The following is a 24,389-nucleotide window of genomic DNA, read 5'->3' on the forward strand; positions in this document are numbered from 1 at the left end:
CTCGCCTTCTTCTCTGAGGTCTCACGTTCTCGTTTTTCTTCTGTCTGTGTGTTTATCATTGAATCCATTTTCATTTTCAGATCTTGAACTGATTTTTTGATTTCTTTCATCTGATTTTTTGTATATTCCTGAGTTTCTTCCATTGCCTCTTTATAGGTCTTCAGAGCTTGAACCGTTTTATTTATTTCTTTCATCTGGTTGTTTGCATTTTCCTGCAATTTTTCCAGTTCCACTCTATGTGCTTCTTTTATGTCTCTCACCTGTTTGTCTGCGTCTTCCTGCATTTGATTACGAATTTTATTTGTTTCCTCCATTATCATCCTCATTACTAAGGATTTGAGGTCATTTTCTTGTATTTCCATTGTATTTGAGTTCTCTGGGTTGTTTTCTTTGGGATAGCTGGAAACTGGAGACGCCATGTTGTTTTGGGTGTTTTTGCGTATGCTTTTTCGTTGTCCTTTAGACATCTTGCCGTCTTTGTTTTTATTGGGTAGCTTCCAGAGTTAGATGGAGGGTGTCTGACGATAGATTCACTTGTTTTCTCACGATTTCCCTAGGCTGCAAGCTCAAAGCTTCACTGGTGTGGATGTTAGGAGGTTAGCCCTGTTGTTCTGGTCTCTCACAGCCAGTGATCTCCAGCCCCCCTGTGCTGTGGATCCTGCAATTGTTCTGGGTCTCTGAATGAGTGTTGGGTCAGGCCAAGGTATCCACAGCCTTCTGTGTTCCCTGCCAAATCCAGCCAGGAACACTGGGCCCGAACCACGGGCTGAACTCAGCTAGATTCTCAGTGCCTGAACCGTCTGCCAAGCTCAGCTAGGGATTCTGGGCCCAAAATGCACACAGGGTCCAGCCAGAATTTTTGGGCTGGGACTACGCACCAAGCTCCACTAGGGCCTTTTGGCCCAAAGTGCGTGCTGTGGTCAGTTATTGACTCAGGGCCCGAACTGCCCACCAATCTCAGCCAGGAATTCTGGATTCAAACTGCACACTGTGTCCAACCAGAGTCTTAGAGCTGGTGGAACCGAGCGCTCTGTCCAGCCTGCGCCACAGCAGGAGAACTGCGGCTGCTCTGAGTTAGCGCCAGTGGTGGACCAAGTGCTCCGCCCAGACTGTGTCACCGCAGAGGAGCTGCCGCTGAGCTGAGGTGGTGCCTAGGATGGAACTGAGCATGCCACCAAGCCTGCGCCACAGCAGGAGAACTTCGGCTGCTCTGAGTTCGCGCCAATGGTGGAACCAAGTGCTCCACCCAGACTGTGTCACTGCAGGAGAGCTGCCGCTGAGCTGAGGTGGCGCCTAGGGTGGAACTGAGTGCTCAGCCAAGCCTGCGCCACAGCAGGAGAACTGCGGCTGCTCTGAGTTAGCGCCTGTGTTGGAACCAAGTGCTCCGCCCAGACTGTGTCACCGCAGGGGAGCTGCCGCTGAGCTGAGGTGCTGCCTAGTGTGGAGCTGTGGGCTCAACTAAGCCTGTGTCACAGCAGGGGAGCTGTGGCCGAAGCTGAGTTAGTGCCTCTGGTAGAATTGCTTGCTGGGCTGGGCCAGTACCCGGGACTCTGGGGCCGAACTGTCCGCCGAGTCTAGTCTGGGTCCGAAGGCTCCACGTGACCCAAATCCTGCCCCAAGTCCCCTCTCCCGCAGCAACTCCCACCAGCCACCACACCAATCGCCTCCACCGGAAGGTTATGAGCTGCAAACCTCAGCCACCACTGCTGGTGCCGCTGGTGCTGCTGCCTCTGCCGCTGCCGCTCCAATCAGAGAAAATCCACGCTCCTCCTGTGTGCAGGGGCACGCAGGTCCTCCGCACCCTGGTCCCTCCGAACCGTGGAGCACTCCCGCTGCCGTGATGTTCGGACCTCGGTGTTCCTGGCTCAGAAATCTGTGCAAATCCCTGAATTGTTCACTGGAGCCTCCAAACATGGTCCACACTGCTCGCCGCCATCTTGGATCCTCCCCATTCCCAAAATGTCTTTATACCTATTTTTGCAAGTCTGAATGCAATAATAACACACACACACACACACACACACACACACACACACACACACCCTGCCTATGCATGCTATGACACACACCCTGCCTGTGCATGCTATGACACACACCCTGCCTATGCATGCTATGACACACACCCTGCCTGTGCATGCTATGACACACACCCTGCCTATGCATGCTATGATACACCCTCTGCCTATGCATGCTATGACACACACCCTGCCTGTGCATGCTATGACACACACACACCCTGCCTGTGCATGCTATGACACACATCCTGCCTATGCATGCTATGACACACACCCTGCCTATGCATGCTATGACACACCCCCTGCCTATGCATGCTATGACACACACCCTGCCTATGCATGCTATGACACACACACACCCTGCCTGTGCATGCTATGACACACACCCTGCCCGTGCATGCTATGACACACACACACCCTGCCTGTGCATGCTATGACACACACACCCTGCCTATGCATGCTATGACACACACCCTGCCTGTGCATGCTATGACACACACACACCCTGCCTGTGCATGCTATGACACACACCCTGCCTGTGCATGCTATGACACACACCCTGCCTGTGCATGCTATGACACACACCCTGCCTAGCATGCTATGACACACACCCTGCCTGTGCATGCTATGACACACACCCTGCCTATGCATGCTATGACACACACCCTGCCTGTGCATGCTATGACACACACACACCCTGCCTATGCATGCTATGACACACCCCTGCCTATGCATGCTATGACACACACCCTGCCTGTGCATGCTATGACACACACACACCCTGCCTATGCATGCTATGACACACACCCTGCCTAGCATGCTATGACACACACCCTGCCTGTGCATGCTATGACACACACCCTGCCTGTGCATGCTATGACACACACACACCCTGCCTGTGCATGCTATGACACACACCCTGCCTGTGCATGCTATGACACACACACACCCTGCCTGTGCATGCTATGACACACACCCTGCCTGTGCATGCTATGACACACACCCTGCCTATGCATGCTATGACACACACACACCCTGCCTGTGCATGCTATGACACACACCCTGCCTGTGCATGCTATGACACACACCCTGCCTATGCATGCTATGACACACACCCTGCCTGTGCATGCTATGACACACACACACCCTGCCTGTGCATGCTATGACACACACCCTGCCTAGCATGCTATGACACACACCCTGCCTATGCATGCTATGACACACACACACCCTGCCTGTGCATGCTATGACACACACCCTGCCTGTGCATGCTATGACACACACCCTGCCTATGCATGCTATGACACACACCCTGCCTGTGCATGCTATGACACACACACACCCTGCCTGTGCATGCTATGACACACACCCTGCCTAGCATGCTATGACACACACCCTGCCTAGCATGCTATGACACACACCCTGCCTGTGCATGCTATGACACACACCCTGCCTGTGCATGCTATGACACACACACCCTGCCTGTGCATGCTATGACACACACACCCTGCCTATGCATGCTATGACACACACACACCCTGCCTGTGCATGCTATGACACACACCCTGCCTGTGCATGCTATGACACACACACACCCTGCCTGTGCATGCTATGACACACACACACCCTGCCTATGCATGCTATGACACACACACACCCTGCCTGTGCATGCTATGACACACACCCTGCCTGTGCATGCTATGACACACACCCTGCCTAGCATGCTATGACACACACCCTGCCTAGCATGCTATGACACACACCCTGCCTGTGCATGCTATGACACACACACACCCTGCCTGTGCATGCTATGACACACACCCTGCCTGTGCATGCTATGACACACACCCTGCCTATGCATGCTATGACACACACACACCCTGCCTGTGCATGCTATGACACACACCCTGCCTGTGCATGCTATGACACACACCCTGCCTATGCATGCTATGACACACACCCTGCCTGTGCATGCTATGACACACACACACCCTGCCTGTGCATGCTATGACACACACCCTGCCTGTGCATGCTATGACACACACCCTGCCTAGCATGCTATGACACACACCCTGCCTGTGCATGCTATGACACACACCCTGCCTGTGCATGCTATGACACACACCCTGCCTGTGCATGCTATGACACCACACCCTGCCTGTGCATGCTATGACACACACACACCCTGCCTGTGCATGCTATGACACACACACCCTGCCTATGCATGCTATGACACACACACCCTGCCTGTGCATGCTATGACACACACCCTGCCTATGCATGCTATGACACACACACACCCTGCCTATGCATGCTATGACACACACCCTGCCTATGCATGCTATGACACACACACACCCTGCCTATGCATGCTATGACACACACCCTGCCTATGCATGCTATGACACACACACCCTGCCTATGCATGCTATGATACACCCCCTGCCTGTGCATGCTATGACACACACCCTGCCTGTGCATGCTATGACACACACCCTGCCTGTGCATGCTATGACACACACCCTGCCTATGCACGCTATGACACACACACACCCTGCCTATGCATGCTATGACACACACACACCCTGCCTATGCATGCTATGACACACCCCCTGCCTGTGCATGCTATGACACACACACCCTGCCTGTGCATGCTATGAGCCTTTTTGTTTCTTTCACTTTACTATTCTTCCAGTCCAGCTATGTTGGAGCCTGTCCCTGTTTCTGGAGTTGTCTGCTTTTTTTTTTTAAATAGGGCTGCATTCAATATTCATTAATTATTTATTTACTTTTAAAAATTTTTATATGCATTGGTGTTTTGCCTGCATGTTTGTCTGTGTGAGGGTATCTCTTGGATCTTGGAGTTACAGACAGTTGTGAGCTGCCATATGGGTGCTGGGAATTGAACCTGGGTCCTTTGGAAGAGCAGTCAGTGCTCTCAACCGCTGAGCCATCTCTCCAGCCCTGCATTCAATACTAAAACAAACACACAAACCACAGCTCCCTGTGTTGTGCTCCCCTCTCTCCATACATACATAACAGCGCACACACATTTCCGATGGAGAGAGACACCGGTCTGCTTGCTCCTCTGACTCCATTCACCCTCTCTCAAGCCATCATGATTGGTGACAGTATTGTCTAGGCACCGTTTTCAGAAATGGAGATGCACAGAGGCGTTTAGCTGAGGCTCAGGCTGGGAAGTGATTTGTACAAGCCATAGGGCTAGTAAGTGATGGGCTGGCCTCCAGGATAGGACTCCCAGTCGCTGGGGGGAGCTAAATCTCATTATGGCGTCTTTTTCCTTTCTTTTCTTTCTTTCTTTCTCTCTTTCTTTCTTTCTCTTGAGACAGGGTCTCTCTGTGTAGCCCTGGTTGTCCTAGACTCACTCTGTAGACTAGGCTGACCTCGAACTCACAGTGATCCTCCTGCCTCTGCCTCCCGAGTGCTGGGATTACAGGCGTGTACCACCTTTACCCAGCTCATTATGACACTTTTCAAGAATTTGTTTTGGTTGTTTCATTTCTTCCTCTTCTTCCGCTTCCTGCCTCCCTTGGCTCTTCCTCCATCCCTAATTATTTTCCACTTTAATGGAACAAGTGACACTCATGTGTTTTTGAGACGATTGAGACCTACCTCACTTTACTTAATATGATCCAATTCCGGCAACTGTTTCTGTAAATGTCATAGCTTCATTTTTCTTAACAGCTGACTAGAAATCCCCCGTGCATATATGTTATGCTTTTCTTACCCAGTCATCAGCTGAGGGGCAGCCAGGCTGGCTTCATTCCGTGCTCCTGTGAGCAGAGCAACAGCAAACACGGGTGTGTGGGTATCTCGGTGGTAGGATACAGTACTTCGGGGGTAGACTCACGAATGGTGTAGCTGAGTCACGTGGTAGTTATTTTTTCCCCACGCTTTGAAAGACTTCCAGTTTGAGTTCCACAGTAGTTGCACTTGTCAATACCGTGCGAACAGTGGGCAAACGTTCCTCTTACGCTGCAGCGCTGCAGCCAGCACGTGCCAGCTCGTTTCTTGATCACAGCCATTCTGTTGGAGTGAGGTGGAATCTCAAAAGGGCTTTTGGATTTTCCTGACACAATGGAAGAATATTTTCTTTAATTATGTTCAACACCCATACCCATTAGAACGGACTTTCTTAAGCACGGAAATAGAATTATAGAATAGATTTTAGGACGTAAGTTTTCTAGGCCATTTGCATACTGTTGGCTCCTTTTCAATCCCATAATAGAAAGATTTCTAAATGGCGAAAAGCTGGGAGAATTAGATGGCAAATACCCACCACTCATTCCTATATTTAGTATTTCGGCTGTGTTTTTATCACATGTTGGTTTCCCTATCTACTCCTCTCTGTACCCATCAATCTGTTGTATTTGGACGCAGCATTCTCAGATATAATTTACTTTTGAAAACAGTTGCATTGAGGCAGAAGCTTGATACTTTGCTTTGGTTTTGTTTTTTGTTTTGGTTTTTTTCAAGACAGGGTTTCTCTGTGTTATCTTGGCTGTCCTGGACTAGCTTTGTAGACCAGGCTGGCCTCCAACTCACAGTGATCCACCTGCCTCTGCCTCCCGAGTGCTGGGATTAAAGGCGTGTGCCACCACTGCCAAGCCACAGAAGTTTGATATTTTACTATTCTGTTTTTGCTATTCCAAATGACTATGAAATGAACATTTTCTTTGGTTTATCTTATACTTTAATATTGTTTGGTTTACAATAATAGTGTTTTTACTTTAGTAGGGTAGAGTACTAAAAATTGTATTACCAGGTAATCAAAACAGGATATTCCTAACTTAGATGCCATGGGACTGCTCCCCCTGCCACCCAGCAGCAACATGGAGGAGGGTCTTCTCTCTCCTGCTTTACCTGTTGCTGCCAAAAATAAATGTGGACTTAAACACACAAACATGGAGTTCTCCAGTGCCACACAGATACAAATACCATCTACACATCCACTTCCCACTGGATGTCATCAGCGTTTAAACTCTTGCCCATCTCAGCTATTAACACTGGCTTAGCCAGAGGCTAAAGGTTAACAGTGCCACAGTCTCTTCCTTCATTTCCTGGCAGAAGGCCTGCTTCTTTTGGGCTTTCTTTCTTTCTTTTTAAAAAATATCTATTTATTTTAATGTATCTGAGTAATGTGTCTTCACACACACACACACACACACACACACACACCCAGAAGAGGGCATCAGGTCCCATTATAAATGGTTGTGAGGCACCATGTGGTTGCTGGGAATTGAACTCAGGACCTCTGGAAGAGCAGCCAGTGCTCTTAACCTCTGAGCCATCTCTTCAGCTCCCTATTGGGCTTTCTTAACTTTGAATTTCGACCCCACCCACTTGATAATGCATGTGTGTTTGCGTGCTCGTGCGTGTGTATGCGTGTGTTTATGTGTGTGTGTGTGTGCGTGTGTGCGCGTGTGTTTGTGTGTGTGTGCGCGCGTGCGCATCCCTGCGAGAGTGCACCTGTACATGTCTATCACAAGTATACTGCAGGCTTTCAGTTCGAGAGTCAGAAGGCCAATGCCCCTTCTCCCTTCAGATCCCTCTTTGCCCCGCATGTCTTGTATTTGATACGTGCTTCTTGTTGAATGAGTTAGGGACTGGTTTATTGAGGAGAAGCCCAAAGGAGCAGAAAATGCTCAAAACCTAGAGTCCTTACATGCCAGCCTGAAGAATCTGCAAAGTAAATGTTTTCTGAACTGTCAGGGAAACGTAAGAGTTGAGGCAAGGAGCCTGGGTCCTGATGCCAGAAGGAGACTGTGGGAAGAAGGGGAGGAGCCTCACCATCAGTGCCAGGGCGCTGCTCCTGCCCCTCCTCAGTGTACGGGGTCTCTCACTCATGGCGCAGGGCGCTATGTGAACACGGCCAGTGCAGCAGTTTCTTAAGGACATCTTCAGCTTCGGGGCTGCAGTCATGAGCTCGTGCAGCATTTTGTTCTCATTTTTAAAGGTATTGTAGAAAAGACAGAAACAAGACAACAGTTTTCAGAAATCGTACCACATTACAGGAAAAATAATTTTCAGGTACTACCACACTTTATCCTGTACCATACATACACATGTATGTAAATAAAATTAAATATTTATGTTTTCTTAATATTTCTTAATGTTAACATAATTCGAGGAATGCAGTTTTTATTTGCATATTACTTCATATGACAAATATGCCTGTGTCACATGAGCTTTCATGTTGGATGAAGATGCTATCTGTCTTTAGCATTTCTTCTTGAGGACCTGGCACAGAATGAGTGTTCCATACATATTTACTGGATGGTTGAGTGAAAAGTGTAATTACCATATACCTTTAGGTGGACATTTAATAATGTTCCACAATTCATGAATTAAGCAGCTCTAACACTTCTATAAGTGTATGTGTCCCCATCCAGCCCCATCCTGGGTCACCGTCCAGCCCCATCCTGTACCACCACCTCCACCTCCATCACTACCACTACCCCCCCCCCCCCCCGTGTGTCTTCTTTTGCTCTCCACCATTTGTTTTTATTTATTTACTTAGTTTTTTTTTTTTTTTTTTTTTCCAAGACAGGGTTTCTCCATGTCAACCTGGCTGTTCTGGAGTCACTTTGTAAACCAGGCTAGCCTTGAACTCACAGTGATCCACCTGCCTCTGCCTCCGGAGTATTGGTAATTAAAGGCTTGAGCCACCATGCCCAGCTATCCACCCTATTTTTCTCTGAATCTGGAACTCAAACTGGCTTCCCAACAGGCCTCTGGGGTCTCCTTGTCTGTAACCGTGGGCTCCGGGGATTCAAACTCTGGTCCTCACGCTTGCAGAAAGCACTTTACTCACTGCGTCATCCCATCCAGCCAATTTACCTGACTTCGTCTAGAAGTTTCATTGAAATTATATAAACGCTGGCTCTCGAGGGTAATGTAATAAAACAGTACTTAGAAGCACTTTCAACTGCGGAACTGAAACTTTCTGCAATCAATAATCTTTCAAACACCTGGACATTTGGGTTGTTGACCAGGGATATTATTTGCTAAGCAAACACCAATTTCTCCTCTCCTCAGATTCTCCCCGGGGGAAGGAAGGAAGGAGAAAAAAAAAAAAAATGATGCTGAACAGTGAGACTACAAAGATTAGCATTGGGTCAAAGGTTTCTGTCAGAACTGCGAGTCTCCCGTAGGTGGCACTATTTTCTTTCATCGCTTGTTTGACACTCTGGTCCACCCCAGCCCCTGCTTTAGTAGCCGAGTTTTAAGTAGCAGCTGATTATAATTACGTTATTGGTGTGTCTTTGGTTTTCTTTTAAAAAATCTTTTGGGGATGCCTAAAAGCTTTGGCTGAGTTAGCACCGCGTGGTCCCCTCTCTCATCGTCTTCTCCATTTTCTGACAGAAGTACTACCAGGAAGTAGCTGGCATGCTGGATACAAAGCTCTATAAAGCTTTCCTGCTCGCACGATAATAACATAAACCTGAAGCCAAACACTGACCCCGAGATTAGTGCTTACTAAATAGAGCAAACAGTTCATCAAACTATGCAGATGCCTCCCCTGGGTGGCTAATAATGAATTTTCAAAAACTCCACACACTTAGTTGTGATGGAAACATTGGCAAAACATCGTGTCGCCCCACAAGCCCTTTCAATGCCCTAACAGATGGTAGATGTTGTCACACCGACAGGACCTACACGTGACAGAAACGCTATCCGAGGAGGGGAGTAAGAAAGGATTGGGAACCTAGATATGAGCGCGGGAGGTGGGAGATGGAGGGATAAGGTCTTGGGTCCTTTACTTTCAAAACTGCGCTAGTCAGAGCAGGACTGGCTGGATCTGGAGTCCACCTTTGCTTTCCCCCCTCTCCTCTATAAATGCCGCCCCAAATTCGAGGCCTCGGCGTTTCCTCTGAAAACAGGCCAGATTTTGGACGAGTCCTTCTCGTGAACAGCCGTATTAGAAGGTGCGGAGATGTTTAGGTATTAGGGGATTTTTAGCCAACCCTCTATATGGGAGGCACTTTGTACTAGGCTTCCAGCTACAAATGCGGGCCCAGCCTCTGGCCCCGCCCTCTGCAGGCACAGGTGAAGACCGAATCCCTCCGCCCCACCCCGCCCCGCCCCAAACTCCTCGGCTCTGACAGGTGGCCTTGCCACGCCTCCCTGTCACCCGGGCCGCCCGGGGCCACAGCTCCTGTCCACAAGCCACAGCCGCGCGCCAGGCATAGCTGGAGTTCGGGCCCCTGAAGTGCGCCTCCTCCTCCTCCCGGTAAAGCGAGGCCCGGGACGGGTGCTAGGGACCGCAAAGCAAAGGGCATCCAGCTCCCGACTTGGGCCAAGGGGTGGTCGATCAGGCACTGTTTGCTTCTCTCGCTTCACAAGCGCAGCGTGGAGCTCTGCGGCCAGGCCACGGGCAGCCCTGTGCCCTTCGCAGCCCTCTGCCACTTCACGCGTCCCAGACCCCAAGAACCCGTCCAAAGCCCCCCCCCCCAGCAACTCCGGGTGATTACAGTTCACACCGGTCAGCCACCTACGGGTCCTATCTAGGCCAAAGGGTCACCAAACCTGGCGAGCCACATTCCCAAGGGCGAGCAGCGGGTGGCAGCACTATTCAAGCTCCGTTGGGGTCCACTGCTGGCCCAGCTCGGGCGGCTCTGGTGCCCCGGGACGCTGGAGAACGCGCGGGTGGCAGCAGGGAGGAATTCGTCCGGACCCCTCCCCTTCCCCAAACTTCTTTGCCTCGCTACGCAGATCCTCCATTCTGTGCTCTTCCGCCCCTCCTACTTGGCTCCCTCCTCCTCTATAGTCCTGGTTTAGGAATCCGTCCCCCCTCCCTCCCTCCGCCCTCCAGCCCGCCGGGCCCGGGGATCCTCCCCCGACTCCCCCGCGTGCCGCCGCCGCCGCCGCCCGGGTTCCTCTCTCCCCCCGCTCGGGCGCTCCCTGCCAAACCCATGATGTAATGGTGTATGTTAATCAGTAGCATGTGGGGAGCTCCGGGCGGCTCAGTCCTTCGCGAGCCGGCGCTGGAGGCTGTAGCGGCGGCGGCGGCGACAGCGCCCCGAACCCGCAGCGCTGCACTCTTCGCGCGCCGCCAGCCCCGACGGCATGGCCCTCAGCCAGCGCTCCGAGCGCCCCTAACCCCACTGACCGCCGCCGCTACGGCCCCGGACCCGCGTGCAGGACCCCGAGCCGCAGGGATGAGCCGCTGGAGGTGAGCGTTCCTTCTGCTGCGCCCCCGGCGAGGCACCTAGCAGTCCCGCCGACCCTTTCCCCGAGGGCTTCGCTTTCGCACCCACAAGTTCTAGGCGACAGATGATGGACGCGAGCAGCCCCAGAGGGCAGGGCGGTTAGTCTCTTCCTTTCGCCGTACCTCCGGAGCTGTGATGGGACGGTAGAGCCCCCAAACCTAACTTTTTTCTTTGAGGTCCTTCGGTGGGTGGGTGGATGGGTGGGGGTGTGCCAAAGTGAGAGATCTGCATTCCCCTTGGGGGACCGCCTTGCTGCCCTGGAAAGCCTAGCTAGGAGCTCTTGTGGTGTCCCCCGCAAGGCGTGCTCCCACAACCGTATCGCCTTGGGCCAGGGACCCGAGGGTAAGAACACTCCGGCCCTCAGGCGGTGGCGGGGACGTGGACAGGACGCCTAAATCCCAAGCGCGCACACGCACATCTGATCGCAGCGGGCTAAGCAAACCCAGGGAAACCTCCCGGGTGGGCTGGCGCGGCGCTGGGGAGTGAGAGTTCCGACTGAGCTGCGCCGAGCCTTTGGGTAGCGAGAGTTTATTTTTGTCTCGAGCTGTCGCTGCGGCTGCTCACGGCCTAAATCCAGAGGGGAGCCTGGCGGTGGAGATGCTGGCTGTTGCTGTAGATGGAGCTGCAGCCGTACGGCAGCTTCTCCGGGAGGAGGAGGAGGAGGGAGAGGGAGGGAGGGAGGGAAGGAATAGGAGGAGGGAAGAGGAGGAGGAGGGAGGAGGAGGAGAAGGAGGCTGGAACCCTGGCTGCCTCAGTCACCGCCTCTGCTTTGCATTAGCCCCCACCCCACCCCCGCGCCCCTTCGCAGCCGCATTGCAAGTTTTCAGCGCGGGGAGGATCTGTTGCTGGTGCTGGCGTTCGCAGACACAGCCCCAGAGGCCACGCCGGGTGGGGCGTGCGGGGAGCACTTGCGGGTCACAGCCGCAGCAACAGGAAGCCGCGGGGTCTCCTCCCGCACCTGGGAAGGAAGCTCTGCTGTAGCTCAGCTCGCGCACCCGAGTGTGGAGGGGCTGGAATTTAGGGGGACTTCCCTCCGCAGGACACCCCCAACCTTGGCTCCCACACACCCCCTACCGGGCTCCCTCCTGATGCCCGTGTCGCTCCCTAGACGCTTTCCTCCGGGGGGCTGAGGTCTCACTGCGGCTTTTTCTGTCCTTTCAGTAGTGACTGCCGCTTGGGAATGCGGGTGTGAAGGGTCCGAGCTGCCGCCCAGAGGGGAGGATAACCCAGGACGCCGGAAATCACCACCGTGAAGCTACAAGAAAAGAGGAAAGAGCAGTCTTCATTCAGTTTTGTGCCTTGTGAGGGATTTACATTTTTAATCGCTATTTTTTTATTTTTTATTTTTATTTTATTTTTGTACAAAAGAAACATCTTGCTACTGTCTGTCACTGTCTCTGGGGAACCAGCCAGCACCACTCCGAACGTAACTGAACCAAGAGAGAGGAGAGCGAGGCAGGAGCCCAGTCAGTACCTGCAGAGCAGAGTCCGGGCACCGGGGAGACCTTGGAACCCGCACACGTCTCGGGAGGCCGCGGGGCTGCGGCTCCGACAAACTTTGGGGTGGGCAGGGGCGCCAAGGGGCTTCGTAGACTGAGGGCAGCCCCCCCCAACCATGATGTTTCGCGACCAGGTCGGGGTGCTGGCGGGCTGGTTTAAGGGCTGGAACGAATGCGAGCAGACTGTTGCGCTGCTGTCGCTGCTCAAGCGGGTGAGCCAGACCCAGGCCCGCTTCCTTCAGCTCTGCTTGGAGCACTCGCTGGCCGACTGCGCCGAGCTGCACGTCCTGGAAGGAGAGGCCAACAGCCCTGGTAAGTGCGCGGCCGTGCACCCCGCGGCTTCCCGGGAATCCGGTCTCCCCGCCTCCGCCCCGGGCCCCGCCCCCCAGGCCTCCACTCCGCGGGGACCTGGTCCTCACTGGCCCCGGGGCTCTGAGCCTCCTTTACCTCCCTTACCCGCTTTGGGGCTTTGCCCATTGTGAACTCCTTAGTCCATTCCGTGTGGTAGCTACGGTAGCATGAATGATTGATTTTTCCTCTCCTGCGCTTTCCTTGGAAATAAGTAAGTCAGGTCACGTAGAGTCTGGATTTTCTGCCATACCGCCCCCCCCCCACCTCCCGCTTCTTTCGGGTAACGTGGCTCATTGGCTTTCAGCAATACACCAGGAAGCTCGGGACTGCCCCTCCAGTCGCCAAGTTCAGACAGGCTGTCAGAATACCTGAAAATGTAATTTTTTATTATTCATTTCCCCCCAACCTCCACGGATAGCACTGTTTTAGAGGTTTGTCTTCCGAATAATATGTAGGTGACGCTATAGGCTGTCAAAATGACATTTGCAGCATGGCCGTGATGTGGCTACACTTACTGGTCATGACGTTATCCGCATTGATAAAAGATCTCGTAGGAAGAGCAGGCGTGGATTGGGTTCCGCAGCTTGTGGCTTTTGTTAGGAAACTTTAGGGAACAGAACAGAATTGTTTCTTAGTAACCTTTTAGTATTTACAGACACAGCAGCTACTACAGAAAGTAAATACAGCCGGAAACGTCCAGCGGTTTGCCATCTGCCATTACGGGTGGTGACAGACTCAAATTATATCTCGAGTAAGGGGAGGCTGCGGGTGTGTGTGTGTGTGGGTGGGTGCTGTGCGGGAAAGCCTGACAACTGTGACTTTGGGGGGGGGGGCAGGCAGGGAAATTCTTTGGCTCTTGCTGCTGCAGAAGGGTGAACAGAGCCCCCAGTGTTTATGCAGAGTAAAAAAAAAAAAGGCAGGGTCCTCATCCAGCTGTTTCATGTTAGCAGTGAGTCTGCACTGCCATTTGTTGACAAGGTCCAGTCCAGGGCGGTGGGGATCGGAGGCTGGTGAAGCAGGAGTAGCCTTTATGACAGCAGAGGAGGCCCGCGGCTTCCTCATTCCTCCAGCCTGATACAGTGCTTGTATGCTCAAAACCCTAGAGTGGGATGTTTCCTTATATAGAATCACAGGGTGGAAGTGGAGCTAGAAATCCTGCGGGCCTTTTCCTGATTGCATCCGAAGGACCCTGACTGCCAAGTATGGAGGGTCATTCTGAGGGGACTCCGCTGAGCCCCAGTCTGGCAGCCAGACTCAGAAGGGCACAGCGGCTGGGCCCCCTTACCCGAGCCTGAGTGCCACATTTATAAATAGCTGAAGGGCAGCCTCTTTCCTCTGGGTGTACAAGCATGACTAGGGTAACTGGTGATCTGCTCGCCTTGCTTCTGTCCTGAATGTCAAAGCACAGCTTTTCACCTGCTTAAACTTGCCTTCTTGGATCTGACAAGCAGGGTTATGTAAACTTTCCCTTTTGTAGAATGCAGAGACTCTAAGCACAGTCGTATATGTCCAGTGCTTAACTCCAGGCAGCCCAGGGACTGGCTAAACTAACAATAACGTGCCTTTGTGTTACTCAGATGTTGGCGCTGCATTTCTTCCCTTTTAATAATGGAAAGGATCCCCTCCTCCTGACAATATAGTAGCTATCAAATCAGTAAGAGAGGCAATTAAAAGTGTGATACAAGAATAAGTGGCTTTAGCCAGGCAGTGGTGGCGCACGCCTTTAATCCCAGGCCTTGGGAGGCAGAGGCAGGTGGATCGCTGTGAGTTCGAGGCCAGCCTGGTCTACAAAGTGAGTCCAGGACAGCCAAGGCTACACAGAGAAGCCCTGTCTTGAAAACTAAAAAAATTAATTAAATAAATAAACAAATAAGTAAATAAATAAAAGTGGGTTCATTTAAACATCGTATAATTTAACAAACAAAAATAATTAAAATTATGTCTGCTTTTGAGGCATATTTGATAATTTTTCTCTCTTAAACTTAAAAAAAAAACTTATTTGTGTGAAAGATACCTACCAACTTGTGCTGCTAAATGATATAGAAATATAACATATGAAACCATTACATATATACGTATATATATGGACCATTTTCTAGCTTATGCGTTAAGCGTCCCATCCACATGTTTTGCCTGCATGGGAAACTTCTGCACTTATTTTGCTGTGGGGCCAAGTTGCTGAGCTGAGTGATGGTTTACAACCAGAGGATCGAGAATACAGAAAGTATCCAGATGTGTCGTAGCAAACCTGTTGCACTTCTCTGTTCACCTGGAATTTAGCCGGGGACCAGAAAGGGCGCAAAAGAATCTGCTTAGCAGCCAGAAAAGATGATATAAAATATATAGAAAATTTGGCTTTCTTAGAACACATGATTTCCCTAGATACACCCCCCCATCTCCACTTCCCCCCATCCCCCCACCTCCCATCCTCCACCCCGCACACCCCCAATAGCCCATTCTGGCCTCAAACTTGCTGTGTAGGCACCTTGAACTTCTGATCTACCTAAGGGCTACGACTAGAGGTATGTGCCATCACACTGTGTGGTTCTAGGGCTTAAACTCAGGGCCTTGTGTGTGTGTGAGGTAAGCAGTCCGTCAAACTGAGTCACATCCCCAGGTGCATACAACCCTTAAAACTTTAAAAACACTAATCAACATGGTGACATATTTAGAAGAGGGTGCAAAGCTTCTATAGAAGTGACTCCAAATAGTATGACATATAGGAAACACAGCAAAGCTGTAACTCTAGATTCAAGAATTGGACCAAAAGCCCTGATGTCTTGGGACCACTAAGGTAGGCATCCCTGCAAAATAATATAAACTAGTGATTTCTGACTACTGGTAATAGCAGCAAAATGCCAAAAAAATATTCCCTAAGAAGACAAGATAGTGTGCAGTATACATGGGGAATACTTACACCCAAGGTAATTAACCTCCTCCAAACCATTCCAGCGTATTCCAATGATTCTGAGAACTAGGCTATGCAGAATGACTCACTCATTGAGTGCCTGAGATTTCCCATACCCTAGTCATCCCGGGTTGTTTATTTTGTAATGAACAATTAAAATATATGCACATTTCTTTTAATGCTTAGAGATTTTAAAACTCGGTAGATGAGACTCGAATTTGTATCTGCGGCTTTATTTTATTCTCATAAAGAAACAGCAACAACATTACAGCCAGGTGTGGTGGAGCAGGACTGTAATCCCAGTACTTGGGAGGCAGAGGCAGATGGATCGCTGTGATTCGAGGCCAGGCTGGTCTGCAAAGCGAGTCTAGGACAGCCAAGACTACACCGAGAGACCCTGTTATCAAAAGCCAAAAGCCAAAAACAAACAAACAAACAAAAAAACAAAAAGAAAGAAAAAGAAAACACATTACTATGCACAGACTTTTAATAGGCTGCACGCTGAACATGGTCCTTTGGAGACTCGTGGGATGAGCTTCAACAGTAAGTTAGCATATCTGTAGCCTTAGTAAGCACCCAGTGATTCACTGGCTTATTCTTTGCCTCGGATTTATGACCATCAGGGATCCAAAGGAAGCAGTTGACTCCGTTTTTACTATGGCTTTACTGTGGAATGTCCCCAAAGAGCTATGTGTTAAAGGCTGGATTCTCAGCTTCAGAATACTGCAAGACAGTGGCACCTCTAAAAGGGCTCAGGTAGGATAGTGGCGCCTGCCCCTCCTTCTTCCTCTTGGCTCTCTGACCTTGAGCTGAGTGGTTCTGCTTTGCCATGATGTACTACCACAGGCCTAAGTCAACCGGGCCCACTGGGCGTGGACTGAAACCTCCAACACTGTGAGCCAAAACAAACTCTTTCTCTTTGTGAGTTGATCAGAGCAGGTATTTGTTACAGTTACAGAAAGCCGACTAAGGCAGGACCCAGGTATTCCTGTGACTGTTTTGCCTCTTCACTCCAGACTCAGTCAAGGACAGTGGTCACATCCGCTCTCTAAGTAACAGTTTGTTTCCAGAACCTCGTGACCCATAAGTAAGGGCCCAATATGAGCTAGTCCAGGTTCACACTGAGACATTGTTGGTCTTTCTTTATAGCAACAGTAGCAAAGGTAACATTGGTTCTGGGACTGTCGGATGCTCTGATACTAGCGTAATGGCAAAAGCGACATCCCACAGGCTCGCTCAACGTTTGCAAGGGGAAGAAATTGTGTGGCGTTGCTCATGACCTTTGTCGTTCGTACTTTAATTATATTTGTCAGTGAAAAGCATATGATAAATCAAGATCCACAAACTACCATCCCATACCATCTGCTTTTAACTCACAAATTGTGCATATTTTGAGGGGACATATTATGCACATATTATGAGTGTTGATAGAAAGTTAACATCAAAAAGAAAGATTGTTGCTTACTCATGATGAAGTGTCACAGACTTCAGGACTATCTGAACTGGGAATCTTGAGATAAGAAAGGCCGGAAGTTGGAGGGCACTAGTGGTACATTTGCTGTCATTAGTTGGTGAAGATGCTAGTTCTGTGGGTTTTATGATTTTGGGTTTCCATGGTATGGGTGTGCTGTTTTCTATCCTCCCTCAACTTTTTGGATCACAAGCAAAGTAAAAAGAGAACATCAGTGGAGGTTTTCTTTTCTTTTTCTATCTGTTTGTTTTTTTCTTTTAAAGACAGATTTTCTCTGTATAACTGCCCTGGCTGTCCTGGACCTTGCTTTGTAGACCAGGCTGGCCTTGAACTCACAGAAATCTGCTTGCTTCTGCCTCCCAAGTACTGGGATTAAAGGCGTGAGCCACCACACCCAGCTGTAGAGGAGGTTTTCTTGGTGATGTGATATTATTGGTTTGGTTTTTTTTTTTTTTTTTCATTCATGTGTTCACTCAGCAAACACTTTCTGATTGCCTGCTATTTCTCTGGTCAGTACTGTACAGTGGAAATACAGAGATAGCCCACTGTGTTCTAGTATCTGGTTCATGATCAGTATTTTCAGTTTTGTCTAAGTCTGCTGAAGGTGCGGAAGCATAGGCGTGGTTAGAAAACACATGGAAGAGGCATGCTGGGTGCAGTGTGAGCACAGCAGCTTCGTTGCTCCTGCAAAGGCAGAGAGGACTTCACCGAGCTGCCTCAGTGTTGAGCTGAATCTGATGGTAAGTACGGACTGGCTCTGCAGACAGAAGATTATAAGGAGAAGGCAAAACGGTGTTTCCAAAGCAGAGAGGATAGTGTTTGTACGACCGTTCTGGCACGGCAGGGAGCCATGAGTGTGGAGTGGCTGAGCGCTAAGGTGTAGAACTTAAAAAGTAGGCACGGCGTGTGTGCGAGGTGTGGCCAGCCAAGGAATTTAGAGTTGATTTTGCAGATGACTGAAAGCCCTGCCGGACTCAGACGCAGGGGCATGCTGGGAAGGGGCTCGCCGATGAGGGGGATGTGTGTGGTACAATCGCAGACGGATGTGTCTGTGTGTTGTCCGGGTGGTATAGATGTGTGGTACGTGCAACATGAATGCATGGCATGTGGGTGTGAGTAGTGTGATGTAGGCATTTGTATGTGGGATGGATAGTGTAGTGCGTATGCGATTTATATATAGCATACGGTATGTGGGTGTGTGGCATTTTGGGGCATGGTGTGGTGTGTCATATGCGGTGTATCATGGTGCGGCTGGAAGGTGAATGTGTGACACATTGATGGTGCATACGTGACAACTGTGACTGGCCTGTGGTATTTGTATGGAGTGCGTATGAAGTGTGTGACATGAGTGGCTACATGGTGTGGGGTATATGCTATGCTGTGGGATTGGGGGTTGCATGTGTGGTACGGGTAGTGTAATGTGTATGGCAGGTGTGTGTGTGTGTGTGTGTGTGTGTGTGTGTGTGATGTTTGGCTGAATGGGTGGCATGTAGAAATGTGTATGTGAGTCGTGAGTCTGGGGGATTGTGTGACGTGTGAGGAGTGTATAGGATGTGTGGTATGTGGGTGTGTATGTCTGGCATGCGGGCCTGTGTGGTCAGTGTTTGGGCATGTGTGTGGTCAGTGTTGGGCGTGTGTGGTCAGTGTTGGGCATGTGTGTGGTCAGTGTTGGGCATGTGTGTGTCAGTGGGCTGTGTGTGGTCAGTGTTGGGCATGTGTGTGGTCGTGTTGGGCATGTGTGTGGCAGTGTTGATGGTGGGTCAGTGTTGGGCATGTGTGTGGTCAGTGTTGGGCATGTGTGGTGTCAGTGTTGGCATGTGTGTGGTCAGTGTTGGCTGTGTGGTCAGTGTTGGGCATGTTGTGGTCTAGTGTTGGGCATGTGTGGTAGTGTTGGGCTTGTGTGGTCAGTGTTGGGCATGTGTGTGGTCAGTGTTGGGCATGTGTGTGGTCAGTGTTGGGCTTGTGTGGTCAGTGTTGGGCATGTGTGTGGTCAGTGTTGGGCATGTGTGTGGTCAGTGTTGGGCATGTGTGGTCAGTGTTGGGCTTGTGTGGGTCAGTGTTGGGCACGTGTGGTCAGTGTTGGGCATGTGTGGTCAGTGTTGGGGCATGTGTGTGATCAGTGTTGGGCACGTGTGGTCAGTGTTGGGCATGTGTGTGGTCAGTGTTGGGCATGTGTGTGATCAGTGTTGGGCACGTGTGGTCAGTGTTGGGCATGTGTGTGGTCAGTGTTGGGCATGTGTGTGGTCAGTGTTGGGCATGTGTGGTCAGTGTTGGGCAGTGTTGTGGCATTGTTGGCATGTGTGGTCAGTGTTGGGCATGTGTGTGGTCAGTGTTGGGCATGTGTTGTGGTCAGTGTTGGGCATGTGTTGGTCAGTGTTGGGCATGTGTGTGGTCAGTGTTGGGCATGTGTGTGGTCCAGTGTTGGGCATGTTGTGGTCAGTGTTGGGCATTGTGTTGTGGGCATGTGTGTGGTCAGTGTTGGGCATGTGTGTGGTCAGTGTTGGGCATGTGTGGTCAGTGTTGGGCATGTGTGTGGTCAGTGTTGGGCATGTGTGGTCAGTGTTGGGCATGTGTGTGGTCAGTGTTGGGCATGTGTGTGGTCAGTGTTGGGCATGTGTGTGGTCAGTGTTGGGCATGTGTGTGGTCAGTGTTGGGCATGTGTGTGGTCAGTGTTGGGCATGTGTGTGGTCAGTGTTGGGCATGTGTGTGGTCAGTGTTGGGCATGTGTGGTCAGTGTTGGGCATGTGTGTGGTCAGTGTTGGGCATGTGTGTGGTCAGTGTTGGGCATGTGTGGTCAGTGTTGGGCATGTGTGTGTGGTCAGTGGGGCATGTGTGTGGTCAGTGTTGGGCATGTGTGTGGTCAGTGTTGGGCATGTGTGTGGTCAGTGTTGGGCATGTGTGGTCAGTGTTGGGCATGTGTGTGGTCAGTGTTGGGCATGTGTGGTCAGTGTTGGGCATGTGTGGTCAGTGTTGGGCATGTGTGGTCAGTGTTGGGCATGTGTGTGGTCAGTGTTGGGCATGTGTGGTCAGTGTTGGGCATGTGTGGTCAGTGTTGGGCATGTGTGGTCAGTGTTGGGCATGTGTGTGGTCAGTGTTGGGCATGTGTGGTCAGTGTTGGGCATGTGTGTGGTCAGTGTTGGGCATGTGTGGTCAGTGTTGGGCATGTGTGGTCAGTGTTGGGCATGTGTGTGGTCAGTGTTGGGCTTGTGTGGTCAGTGTTGGGCATGTGTGTGGTCAGTGTTGGGCATGTGTGTGGTCAGTGTTGGGCATGTGTGTGGTCAGTGTTGGGCATGTGTTGTCAGTGTTGGGCATGTGTGTGGTCAGTGTTGGGCATGTGTGTGGTCAGTGTTGGGCATGTGTGTGGTCAGTGTTGGGCATGTGTGTGGTCAGTGTTGGGCATGTGTGTGGTCAGTGTTGGGCATGTGTGTGGTCAGTGTTGGGCATGTGTTGGTCAGTGTTGGGCATGTGTGGTAGTGGGTGCATGTGTGGTCAGTGTTGGGCATGTGTGTGGTCAGTGTTTGGCATGGTGTGGTCAGTGTTGGGCATGTGGTGGTCAGTGTTGGGCATGTGTGTGGTCAGTGTTGGGCATGGTGTGGTCAGTGTTGGGCATGTGTGGTCAGTGTTGGGCATGTGTGGAGTGTCAGTGTTGGGCATGTGTGTGGTCAGTGTTGGGCATGTGTGTGGTCAGTGTTGGGCATGTGTGTGGTCATTTGTTGGGCATGGTGTGTGGTCACGTGTTGGGCATGTGTGGTGGTCAGTGTTGGGGCATGTGTGTGGTCAGTGTTTGGGCATGTGTGTGTCAGTGTTGGGCATGTGTGTGGTCAGTGTTGGGCATGTGTGGTCAGTGTGGGCATGTGTGTGGTCAGTGTTGGGCAGGTGTGGTCAGTGTTGGGCATGTGTGGTCAGTGTTGGGCATGTGTGTGGTCAGTGTTGGGCATGTGTGGTCAGTGTTGGGCATGTGTGTGGTCAGTGTTGGGCATGTGTGTGTGTCAGTGTTGGGCATGTGTGTGGTCAGTGTTGGGCATGTGTGTGGTCAGTGTTGGGCATGTGTTGTCAGTGTTGGGCATGTGTGTGGTCAGTGTTGGGCATGTGTGGTCAGTGTTGGGCATGTGTGGTCAGTGTGTGGCATGTGTGGTCAGTGTTGGGCATGTGTGTGGTCAGTGTTGGGCATGTGTGGTCAGTGTTGGGCATGTGTGGTCAGTGTTGGGCATGTGTGGTCAGTGTTGGGCATGTGTGTGGTCAGTGTTGGGCATGTGTGGTCAGTGTTGGGCATGTGTGGGTCAGTGTTGGGCAGTGTGGTCAGTGTTGGGCATGTGTGGTCAGTGTTGGGCATGTGTGTGGTCAGTGTTGGGCTTGTGTGGTCAGTGTTGGGCATGTGTGTGGTCAGTGTTGGGCATGTGTGTGGTCAGTGTTGGGCATGTGTGTGGTCAGTGTTGGGCATGTGTTGTCAGTGTTGGGCATGTGTGTGGTCAGTGTTGGGCATGTGTGTGGTCAGTGTTGGGCATGTGTGTGGTCAGTGTTGGGCATGTGTGTGGTCAGTGTTGGGCATGTGTGTGGTCAGTGTTGGGCATGTGTGTGGTCAGTGTTGGGCATGTGTGGTCAGTGTTGGGCATGTGTGTGGTCAGTGTTGGGCATGTGTGTGGTCAGTGTTGGGCATGGGTGGTCAGTGTTGGGCATGTGTGTGGTCAGTGTTGGGCATGTGTGGTCAGTGTTGGGCATGTGTGGTCAGTGTTGGGCATGTGTGGTCAGTGTTGGGCATGTGTGGTCAGTGTTGGGCATGTGTGTGGTCAGTGTTGGGCATGGGTGGTCAGTGTTGGGCATGTGTGGTCAGTGTTGGGCATGTGTGGTCAGTGTTGGGCATGTGTGTGGTCAGTGTTGGGCATGGGTGGTCAGTGTTGGGCATGTGTGTGGTCAGTGTTGGGCATGTGTGGTCAGTGTGGGCAGTGTGTGGTCAGTGTTGGCATGTGTGTGGTCAGTGTTGGGCATGTGTGTGGTCAGTGTTGGGCATGTGTGTGGTCAGTGTTGGGCATGTGTGGTCAGTGTTGGGCATGTGTGGTCAGTGTTGGGCATGTGTTGTCAGTGTTGGGCATGTGTGTGGTCAGTGTTGGGCATGTGTGTGGTCAGTGTTGGGCTTGCACTTTTAAGTTTGTACGTTTGTGGGGGGAAGATGACGTGGGATGCATGCTCATCCCCCGAGAGACAGAAATGGGGAAGAGAGGCAGCGCAGTTCTGGCAGATTTCATTGGCAGCATTGTCTTGGGGGCAGTGTGGGTGTTATCAGTATAAAGGAAAGAAAGATGGGCTGAGCTAGAGAGAAAAGGAAGGAATCGTCCCCAAGCTTGCTCCTTCATACCCACAGGAAGGCAGAAGTGATGGGCGTTTCTTGGAGTGCAAATTTGAGGCCCGTCAGAGAGCACTGCTAAGTTGATGTGCGAGCTTTGGTTTTTCTCAGGATGATGGTAAACCTCACTGTTCATGGGCTAGGAGTTCCTGGGTAATGGTCTGATGAGGCTCTGTTTTACCCTTCAGGTTGGAATGTGCCTCTCATTATACAGAACTGGCATGGTCCTACTGTCCTCAGTGAAGTGCATTGAAAAATTATCAAGAAGAGGGTTAGGGCCAACAGGAAAAGATGTGACTCCTGTGAACTCCCCCTGTGTGTTTTAGCTTGGTTAGTCTAAAAATTGCAACCCGGACTTAATTTCCCCAAGTAAATGATCACAATGGTGTGTTTTCCCTTTCTTTCTTCAGTTGGTGAATGTGAAAAGAACTCATTAGGTTAAACAAATATACAGATGGGGGAGGGGAAGGGGAGGGGAATGAGAGGGGGAGGGGGGAGGGGAAGGGGGAGGGGGCTTCTATATAATATGCAGTTCATTAGGGTGTTGTCATTATCTTTGGGTTGGTCTCGAACAGCCCAGCAAGTTACCACTGCAAATTGTAGCTAGTGGTGTGGGTCACATGGTGCTGTGAGTGCAGCGGATTTGTTTGCTTCCCGTGGGCGATCCTTGGCTTCAGCTACCAGGCTGTGCTATAATCCCACTCATCAACGCCAACATAGGGCCAACTTCACAGCAGTCAGGTTGGCTTCATTATGTCTGCATAAACGGGGCAAACTGAAGGCTGGGAGAGCCGAGAAGTAACTGCGGAGATGTAATTCTGAAGAGAATGTGCAGTAAGGAGAAGGGGTCAGTCATCTGTGAGGTTCCCGTGTCACCTAATTTGCCAGGCAAAATGGGGAGCTCAGAACTTTGTGTTTTTCTTAATATAATCACTACTTGAGGTTTTAGCTTGGCCCTGCCCTTTCATCTCTCCTAATCAGGTCTCCTGAGGCCTCACTGAACTCATCATCTCCCCCTCCCCCACCCCATGGCTATTTTTTGCTTCTGTGGAAGCTGCCCAAAGCAGGATTCTCCCAAAGAAAGCCAAACTTTCAGAACTAGAGTGAGTTAAGATTCAGGCTCTGTCCTGAAGCCCGCAGCCTCAGAGCCAAGGTGGAGCCCCAGGAACTTCCTCTGGCCTCGGAGCTTCCTTGGTTCTCTGAAGCCAGCCCCTGCATTCTGTTCCCACTCCAAATGTCAACCGTCTTCATTTATTGGGTGAAGCCCAGGTGATTCCGTGGCTTCTCCTACACACGAGGCAATACCATTTGGATGGTGCTGAGAGGTGAACACACCCAAGAAACTGTGGCTCCAGGCTCTTCAGGACACACAAGCTCCCCAGCTCCCCGAGCACTGGATGCTTTGCTGAGGAGTGGAGTCCTTGGTGATTTCTCTCAAGAAGTTTCCACTCAAGTTGTGGAGGGAAAGTAAGCCCAGGTGTAACAGTTATACCATAACTGTTGCTCGGCGTCATGACTCTAGTGATAAGACCAAACTGGACCTGAGAGCAAAGGGCCCAGAGACGCTGAAT

At 51.0% G+C, this 24,389-nt stretch overlaps 1 protein-coding gene across 3 annotated transcripts in view; it reads left to right on the forward strand.

The window, feature by feature from the left end:
* Window positions 1–12,525: 12,525 nt before the first annotated feature.
* The window catches only part of Samd4a (sterile alpha motif domain containing 4A), a 217,827-nt gene continuing 205,963 nt past the window's right edge, over window positions 12,526–24,389 (forward strand). Inside the window, exon 1 of one of the 3 annotated variants that reach the window (XM_051142948.1) lies at window positions 12,526–13,059. In XM_051142948.1, coding sequence (XP_050998905.1) covers window positions 12,864–13,059 — 196 coding nt within the window. In that variant the 5' untranslated portion in view covers window positions 12,526–12,863. Of the gene's footprint in view, window positions 13,060–13,287; window positions 13,310–24,389 lie in introns of those variants that run through there. The other 2 variants (XM_051142950.1, XM_051142949.1) reach the window with 2 other exon arrangements.

This window comes from Acomys russatus, chromosome 3 (genome assembly GCF_903995435.1).
Source record: "Acomys russatus chromosome 3, mAcoRus1.1, whole genome shotgun sequence".
NCBI lineage: Eukaryota > Metazoa > Chordata > Mammalia > Rodentia > Muridae > Acomys > Acomys russatus.